At 43.3% G+C, this 9,798-nt stretch overlaps 1 protein-coding gene across 2 annotated transcripts in view; it reads left to right on the top strand.

Annotated features, from left to right (window-relative positions):
• The window catches only part of FBXO40 (F-box protein 40), a 34,013-nt gene extending 25,153 nt beyond the window's left edge, over positions 1-8,860 (top strand). For both annotated transcript variants that reach the window (XM_042455231.1, XM_042455232.1), the window contains exon 4: positions 6,860-8,860. In XM_042455231.1, coding sequence (XP_042311165.1) covers positions 6,860-7,087 — 228 coding nt within the window. In that variant the 3' untranslated portion in view covers positions 7,088-8,860. The remainder of the gene's footprint in view (positions 1-6,859) is intronic.
• Positions 8,861-9,798: the final 938 nt, after the last annotated feature.

The following is a 9,798-nucleotide window of genomic DNA, read 5'->3' as shown; positions in this document are numbered from 1 at the left end:
TTTGCTGCGGACATATCCAAAAAAGCCCTTTTTATTGTTCTTAACCTCTCTAGCAAGCCTGAGTTCATTCTGCACTTTAGCTTTTCTGACTTTACCCCTACATGTCCTTGCTATTTGTTTGAATTCCTCTTTGGTGATTTCCCCATTTTTCCATTTCTTATACATGTTCTGTTTAAAAGTTAGCTCAGTTGAAAGTTCCTTAGTCATCTATCCTGGTTTCTTGAGACATCTCCCATTTTTCTTCCTCATTGGAACTGTTTCAAATTGTGCCTTCAGTATCTCCCTTTTGAGAAACTCCCATCTATTTTGAACTCCCTTCTCTTTTAGTATTCCTGACCAGGGGATCACCCCCAGTATTTTTCTAAGTTTACTAAAATCCACTCTCCTAAAGTCTAGAATGCGTGTTTGACTATGCCTGGCTTCTCTTTTCCATTGTATAATAAACCCCAGGAGTACATGATCACTTCCACCTAATGATCCCACCACTTGCACTCCATTAACTTGGTCATCCTTGTTGGTTAGGATCAGATCCAAACTAGTTGACCCTCTTGTTGCCGCTTCCACCTTTTGGACAAGGAATTTGTATTTGAGGCAAGTGAGGAATTTGCTAGACCTTGAGGATTTGGCTGAGTTTGACTTCCAGCAAATATCAGGATAGTTGAAGTCCCCCATCACTAATACCTCTCTCCTTTCTGAGTGTGTGGTCATCTGTTCTAGAAAGGCATCATCCAATTCCTCTGTCTGACTCGAGGGTCTGTAGTAGACTCTCACAATAATATCCTTGTTGTTTCCCTCCCCTTTAATTTTTATCCAGATACTCTCCACCTGGCTTCCAGGATCGATGTCCTGGATCTCTTCACTGGTGTAAATTTCCCTGACATATAATGCTATTCCTCTTCCTTTCCTGTTTGGCCTATTTCTCTTGAAAAGGTTATACCCCTCTATTTCCACATTCCAATCATGAGACTCATCCCACCAGGTTTCAGTAATGCCTATTATATCATATTTGTTGTACTAGGAGTTCAAGTTCAGCTTGCTTATTTCCCATACTTTGTGCATTAGTACAGTCCGTCCTCGCCTTACGCGGGGGATCCGTTCCGGATCCCTCCGCGTAAGGCGAATTCTGCCTATGCTCGAGCCCCATTGGAAACAATGGGGCTCGTGCGCAGCAGCGCGGCCGCGCGTGGGGCGCAACGGGCGCGCCCCGCGGCTTAAGCGCGTATGCTCAAGGCCGCGTATGGCGCAGGCTAACTGTATAGAGACATTTAAGACCATGTGTTCCCTTTACTTGCTGGCTGTGCAAACATTTTTTCCTCCCACTGTTGGGTCCTTGCACTGTTTGTCTTGTTCCCTCTATTTTCTCCATCTCTTTTGCCTTCCAGAATACTGTCTCCCTCCCCCACATAACTCAGTTTAAAGCCCTCCTGATCAAATTCAACTGGTGTGAGATGCAACCCATCCCTTGCCAGAAATCCTTCCTCATGGAACCTCAGTCCGTGATCCAAGAATCCAAACCATTCTTGGTGGCACCATCTACGGAGCCAGTTGTTTACATCCGCTATTTTATTTTTCCTTCCTGGACCATGTCCTTCAACTGGGAGAAGAGATGAGATGACAACCTGTGCATCCATCCCTTTCAACTTCCTACCCAAAGCCTCATAATCCCTTATGAAAATCCAGAAGCTGTGCCTTTCAGTATCATTGGTTCCCACATAACCAAAAGAAAGGCATAATGGTCAGTAGGCTTGACAAGTCTTGTCAGCCTCTCTGTCACATCACGGATCTTTGCCTCAGGAAGAAAACACATCTCCCGAGACATCTTGTCAGGCGCACAAACCACTGGTTCAGTACCTCTCAGCAAGGAGTCCCCCACCACGACCACATGCCTCCTCCGAGGCTTAATAGCAGCTGTTCCCTTTGGTGCTACTCCCAGGATCCCCTGCTCTGTCCCTGAAGTCTGTCCATGCTCCTCTTCCTCATCATCTCTGATAACAGAGAGAAGTTCAAATTGATTCTGTAGCTGTAATCTCCCAGAACGTTCCCTGGTTTTCATAGTTCTGTGTGTGACTTTCCTCCAACCATCTACTTCTATAGTATGTGAAGTGAACTCCTCCTCCTCAGCAACATCCTCTGTGTGTTTCCTGTCCAGGACCATCTGGTCCGTTCTGGTCAGGAAAACCTCTTGCTTGCTAAGATGCTGAAGTGTAGCTACCTGGGTCTCCAGCTGCTGTACTTTCTCTTCTAAGAGGGCCACCAACTTGCACTTAGTGCAGGTGACGTTCCCCACATCTCTAGGCAAGAAGACAAACATCCCACAAGTGTTGCAGGTGACTGCAGCAGGTCCCATACTGAGAAGTCTTAAGGAGGCACTGAACAAGACTGTGGGCTTCTCCTGTTAAACACCAGTGTAAAGAACCCCTGTGGGCCTCGCTCTTTTAAACAGAAAGAGCTCAATCAACTGGGACTCTAGTTATTTACAGCTCTCCTGGCTACCAGCTCCTTCCAGAGACAAGTCTCTTTTACTTCCTCTGAGTAAAAGTTCTACAAGCCCCTTAAGGAAAAAAGGGAAGAGAAAATGTGGAAAATTAAAGGAGAATCCTTCCAACAATGTTCCCACGGTCAGCTTCTCCTCTCTTCTCCAAAACCTCCTTGACTAGATAAGAAAAATTAAAAATTCAGTGTGCGCCTCTCCCAGCCTTTTGTAGAATTAGACTTCTAGCTCCTCCCACAGCAGTAGCCCAAAGTTTAAAAGTTTAATTTCACCTAAGCACAAGGACAAAGAGGACCAGCCTTTCCTCCTTGGAGAATAGAAGTATAGTGTCTAGATCAAGGGAAGTAATAGTGCCACTCTAGTCTGCTTTGGTCAGGCCTTACCTGGAATACTGTGTCCAGTTCTGGGCACCACAATTCAAAAAAGGATGTTGAGAAACTGGAGCGTGTCCAAAGGAGGGTGACTAAAATGATGAAGGGCCTAGAAACCTGCCTTATGAAACGAGATTTAGGGAACTGGGTATGTTTAGCCTTGAGAAGAGACAGTTAAGAGGTGATATGATAGCCTTGTTTAAATATTTGAAGGGATGTCATATTGAGGAGGGAGTAAGCTTGTTTTCTGCTGCTCCAGAGAACAGGACCCAGAACAATAGATGCAAGTTGCAGGAAAAGAGATTCCACCATAACATTAGGAGGAACTTCCTGACAGTAAGGGCTGTTCAACAGTGGAACACACTTCCCCGGAGTATAGTGAAGTCTCCTTCCCTGGTGGTCTTTAAAGAGAGGCTTGATGGCCATCTGTCAATGGGGATGGTTTGATTGAGAGTTCCTGCATGGCAAGGGGTTGGACTGGATGGCCCTTGTGGTCTCTTTCAACTCTATGACTCTATGATTCTATGTTATTGGGATTTTTTTTTAAAAGGACCGTAAATGTATTTGTCATTCAAGTTTCCAAGAAGCTTACAGCCATCCAAAGATTGGTGCCAAAGTATCTGGGGCTGTCTGCTGTTAAAAGACTTGTTAGGCCCCATTCAGACTCACCTATTTGCGCTGGATGGAACTAGGTAGATCTGGATCCCCTCCCCCTGAATCCCTCCGGAAGCAAGTGCCCACTATTTATCTTAGAGTAATTTAACCCTGAATGCCATGCAGCTCTGGGGAGAGTTCTCATTTGCCAAACCAGTTTAAAGAAAGGCAACTTTGCTGTCAATCAAATTTATTTCCGCTTTCATCGAGGTGATGTTTCCTACAGTGATTGGGCCACCGGATGTGTGCTTTCCCCCTCCTTTATTTTAAAAGAAAAACAAGCGCCAGTATACGCAGATGCTGTTAAATTTTAAAACATCCAAGTGTGTGTGTGTGTGTTGTGTGTATTTGGTTCACTACAAATTATGGATCTCCCCTGCCTCCGTTTTCAACCCCACAATGCAATCTAATGCATCTGCATCCTTCCTCCTTGCCACCCCAATGCCTCATACACATATAATTAATTAATTAATTCCTCACCTCAGGATACTATCTCTGCATCCTTTGCTTTCCCTCAGCCACCTCAGTTCCTTACAGACAGTAGCAAAAGCATTCTATATCAGTTTGCCAAATTGAGAGAGAAACATTTGTAGCATTTGCATTGTAGCATTCACATATAAAAAATAATTTAGAAAAATAGCCTTTTGCAAAGTGCGTGCTGCTGGGAGCAAGCAAATGAAAGAGAAAGTAGCACAAGCGGACACATTCTATCTATATATGTATCTACCTGTAGAACTATGCACTTAGATTGTCAAATATATAAAAAATAAAAAGAGAGCTGCCTGGTGCGAGAGGGAGGCTTGTTCCGTTCTGTGCCCTCCCTCTGACCTACCCTGAACTCTACCCTTTCTCAGGCACCCCAATTGCCCTTTGCATCCTTCCTCCGGCTCCTTGGCTCCATCAGTCACCCCAATTGCCTGGCATCCCTTCTTTTCCCCGGCTCCCTCCTCCTCCTCCTCCTCCTCCTCCCTGATGAAGGGGAGGGAATGTTCTGTCCACTGCCCTCCCTCTGACCTAAATCCCTCCCTTGAATTTGATTGGGGACAAGCTCACATTTGCCGAACCTGTTTTTTTAAAAAAAGATACAGCTTTTATTCCGCTTCCAAATTACCTGCACTAAGGGGCATTTGCCCCGGAACAGGTGTGCAAGCCTCGGATTTGCTTGTGGCAGATTTGGGATGAATATGGACTTCACGTGCATAATTCTGTTCCTGATCCAGGGTAAATGCGACACGGCAGCTAACAAGGCCAATGCGATTTTAGGCTGCATCAATAGAAGTACAGTGTCAAGATCAAGGGAAGTAATAGTGCCACTATATTCTGCTCTGGTCAGGGCCCATCTGGAATATTGTGTCCATTTCTGGGCACCACAATTAAAAAAGCACATTGAGAAACTGGAGCATGTCCAAAAGAGAGTAATTAAAATGGTGAAAGGTCTGGAAACCATGCCCTACAAGGAACGACTTAGGGAGCTGGGGATGTTGAGCCTGGAGAAGAGAAGGTTAAGAGGTGATATGATAGCCCTGTTATAAATATTTGAAGGGATGTCATATTGAGGAGGGAACAAGCTTGTTTTCTGCTGCTCCAGAGACTAGAACACGGAACAATGGATGCAAGCTACAGGAAAAGAGATTCCACCTCAACGTTAGGAAGAACTTCCTGACAATGAGGGCTGTCCGACAGTGGAATATACTCCCTCAGAGTGTAGTGGAGTCTCCCTCCTTGGAGGTCTTTAAACAGAGGCTGGATGGCCATCTGTTGGGGATGCTTTGATTGTGATTTCCTGCATGGCGGGGGGTTGGACGGGATGGCCCTTGTGGTCTCTTCAAACTCTACGATTCTGTGATTCTGTGATTCTGTGAAAAGGTAGTCTGAATGGCTCCTAAATAAAGTGATTGCAGAACTAGTTTTGCAAGAAGAAAACAACAACAACTTACAAACACCTTCATCCTGTGTTTCATTTCAGCCTGCTCAGACCTATATCAGAATCTGACCAATGGCACCAAGAGGACCTATCTCCACCAACCATCCTGATTGATAGGGAATCAAGTATTTTGAGGTGTAGAAAATTCTGGACTCTAGGGTTCACAAGGACAAACAACAGCATTTTGTACAGTGGAAATACTTTCCAATGGGAAAGCAGGAATGGGTGGATTTGAGAAGTATGTGGGTTCCCAGGTTAATGGAAAAATTCCATGAAGGCTATCCTGACAAACCTGCACAGGTTAAATCTTTTTATATCATCATATGTTTTGGGTTGATTATTGTATTGGTTGCTGAAAAAAGGGGGTAGGTCTAGGGATGCAGTGGCTTAGTGGTTAAGATGCCAATTCTGATGATCGGAAGATCAGAAGGTTGGCAGTTTGAAGCCTGAGAGCTGCATGATGGGGTGAGCTCCCATCACTAGTCCCAGCTTCTGCCAACCTTAACAGTTCGAAAGCATGCAAATGCAAGTAGATAAGTAGGCACTACTTCTCAGTGGAAAGGTAACAGCGTTTGGTGCAGTCATTCTGGCCACATGACCACCAGAGCAGTCCTCAGACAATGCTGGTTCTTTGGCTTAGAAACAGAGATGAGCACCATCTCCTACAGTCAGTAACATATAGACATTCATGTCAAGGGACTACTTTTACCTAGATCTAGTTTAGGGGGGCAGAGTATCAGGATCATCAGTCCTGCCATGATTGCTCACTATATAGTATGTATCCCTCTGTATCCACAGATTCTGCATCCATTTATTCCACCATCCATGGCTTGAAAAAATATATTTTTTAAAATATCCAAAACCAAACATTGATTTTGCCATTTTATATATAAGGAACACCATTTTGCTACACTACTGTATATAATAGGACATGGGCATCCACACATTTTCATATCCACAGGCAGTCCTTAGCAGATATCAAGGGGCCACTGTACATGATTTGGAACACGGGGTGATGGGTTATGCTACACAAGTGGTGATGCTGGATGGAGAGAATGCTTATCTTTCTTGATACGTGACATGAAGTAATCAAAACAAAGTTTCCATTCTGCGTGTATCTACCTTTTCTTTGTGATATTAAAAACTGGCGACTAGTTTTGTTTAAAAGAGAGCAAAAATGTGTTCTTCCATCATGTGTCTGGGGAAATGGAAGGATAGACACATTATAGAAACCTAATCTTACACAACCCACTTCTGATATAGTGATATCAGTAAAACACACACACAAAAGGACTTGGTCCCAATATATTACCTAGGCTCATGTTTTGTCATGTTTTGTCTTGAGAAGAATGTTTTGCAAGACATTGTTATGATTTTGACATTTACCTGTCTGTGTTTCTTGTTTATATTTCTTGACAGATATGGAAATTTAGCAACCTGTTTTCTACCATAAACAACTGGCAGTTGAGTGACATCCCTTCTATGGCTGTGCATTTAAAGACCTGCCCTTTCTATGATGTGGAGTACAAGAAGGATCCTGTTTTGCTGACTTACATGCTTTCACCTGAAGAGGAGGTTCAAGAGACTTTAGTCTCTACATTAAGATGTAGGCATGGTCCTAAGAAAGCTCAGAGAAGATTGCACTGATGCCTAGAAAGAGGGGGTTACAGCTTTTGGGGGGCGAAATCAGAATATTGGGCCTTCTTCTTGAAATACATTAGATATTCTCTCTTACTATTTCAACAGAATATGTTTTCATGCTATAAAAAATCCTAAACAGAATGTTTTCATGCTTTTAAAAACACCCTAAATGTACAATCCAGAATTAATTTAAATCAATTGGAACTTTGTGCCTGACATCCAAAGGACCATAACAAGTGGCTGAGCAAAAAAAGTGAATGAATGTTAGTCTCTTTCTAGTTGGAGTGGAAGAAGCAAAGGCTAGTTTTAATTTGGTTCTTCACTAAAATATAGTGAAAAGAACTTGGCATGACCCTTTGTTCCACATCTCCAGATGACTACTCCCAGCTGCTTCATACTGATGCTAAATTACAATGGGGATTACTCTCCTGTAGTACACTATTGCACATTTTCTAGGGGCTGAAAGCTCTTGAATCTGCCATGAGATACAAAAGCATTCTGACCCACTAAGGTAGAATACCATGGATTATGAAATCAAAGCTGCTGAGAAAATAAGCAAGGGCAACAAGACTGCAGCTAGAGATATAAATTGCTGTCATAATTCTTCTCGACCCTGAAGCAGGGCAGGAAATATATTTGCTGTTCTCCCCACATGTGAAATGTGAGATAATTAAAATGTTTCATCTCTGGCACAGGGCAGAGCTCACCCATTCTAATTGTGGATGGGAATTTCCATTTGAAATTTGGTGTTCTGGATAGTTTTATTGCTTCAGTACTATATACTGAGCAGTTAAAAAGCAGGGATGAAACTGAGTCTGCTAGCTTTGCTGTTGGTGTGGGCTTTCTGACTTAAGGCAACCCCAGTGCAAACCTATCAATAGGTTTGCATGGCAAGATTTGTTCAGAAGCCTTTGCCTTCCTCAAAAGCTGCGAGAGTGTGAGTTGCCCACAGTGTCCAGTGGGTTTTCGGCCCCATTAGTTTATTTGCAAATGAACCATCTAGAGACTCTCACATCTGGCCCAAGAAGGTAGCAAATTTCTTGGCTCATACAGTATATAGACATTTAAAGAGGTCGAGAAAATAAAAATCCATACGTGTAGCAAACTGGAATGAATAATACAGTAGTCATATCCATAGCTGCAATTACCTCTCCTCTCAATAACAGTCATCAATTAGGATGACCACAGTTGATTCCTCCCAAGTGAAACCTGAGTAAAGTGGGATTAGATAATGGATATCATTCAAAAGCTCTTACAGCTTCAACACCAAAACCATATCAAGAACTGCCCCCCCGCCGGTAGTTCACACTTAGGTAGGAGTTATCAAGACCTAGTGGACTCAATGTGGTTTTCTGTATGCATGGCCATATCACTGTTTCCTTAAGGGCAGCACATACTACATCCCATTGTATTCACTACAGATTGCACCCTTCTTGCCATTCTGTCTTGGCTTGTTAAATTAGAGACTGGGATGTTAATAGAAAAGGCTTAAGTTTGGGAGTAGTGAGCTCAGAAATCTAATATATTTCTTTAATGTTGAGAGAAGGTTCTTAACATGTTGAATTGCCGTTATGTCAATGTTAGAAACCAGGGAGTTGGCAGAAGCCTGCAAATGGCACGTTTGTTTGCTGAATCCTTCAAAAGTGCTATTTTGGAATTAAACTGTCTTCTTCAAGTTGAGTTCAAACTGCCACTTTCTACATTTGTAAATATCCCATGGGCTGATTGCTATCTGGGGATGGTGGGATTTGTAGTGTAGTCCTGGAAGAGATGAATTGATATGACACTTTAAAGCATGTTTTGTCTAACAACGGCCTGTTACAGACTGCCAAATAAAGCTGCTTCGGGTCTCTTTGGAGATATGCTATTTAAATGATGCATGGTCCTAAGTCCGGAGGTTGCGCCAAAGCCACACTCCACCTAAGCACTGGAGTGGGCTTTGGTGCAGCTCCGGATTCTTAGGTGCATGCATCATTTAAACAGCATACCTCCAAAGAGACCCAAAGCAGCTTTATTTTGGCAGTCTGTAACAGGCCAACCTCTACAATTTAGTTTTGCCACATCTTCTTTCCTCTTCACACAACCAACTTCACTCATGCTTCAAACAACACAGTTAAGATAATTATATAAATTGGGGGGGGGGGGAAATATCCTGCAAAATGCCATTTAAAAATAACCACAACAATGAAGTGTTAGGTATCCCTGCCAACACTCATATAGGTAGTTACTCGAAATTAACTGTTACATCCTTGTGTACAAATAAAAGTAATTTGTTCAGGCAGACCAGTTCCTAACACAGGAGGTAGACATTTGCAGGAATATGACACAGAAGAGGCTGAAGGGCCAGGGTGAGTTGGAGTTTGGAGCTACAAACAATCAAGTTGAGTCCTCTCCCTTATCAGGGACAGGGAGGACACAGCAACAAGAGCAACGGTGTCAATCCTAGAGAACATGCAGGTGATTTTGGAAATTCAGCACAATAAAATGGCCCCGTCAACCCTTAATGAGATGTGTGTAGTGGGGTGGTATAGGACTCCCTGCTGAGGGAAAAAGAAGCAGTGGTTTTGTGGGCCTGACAAGTTGAGTCAAGAAATTTGTCTATCTCCGGTTGGGGAAAAAATCCATGTTGTAGCACAGCGGATGAGATCATCAAGCCACTGACTGTTACCCCCTCCTTTGGTCCATGTGGTAGGCAATGACCCCACAAGGCATAGACT

The sequence above is a fragment of the Sceloporus undulatus genome, chromosome 2 (assembly GCF_019175285.1).
Source record: "Sceloporus undulatus isolate JIND9_A2432 ecotype Alabama chromosome 2, SceUnd_v1.1, whole genome shotgun sequence".
Classification (NCBI taxonomy): Eukaryota; Metazoa; Chordata; class Lepidosauria; order Squamata; family Phrynosomatidae; genus Sceloporus; species Sceloporus undulatus.
This window is presented reverse-complemented; position numbering and strand designations above follow the sequence as displayed.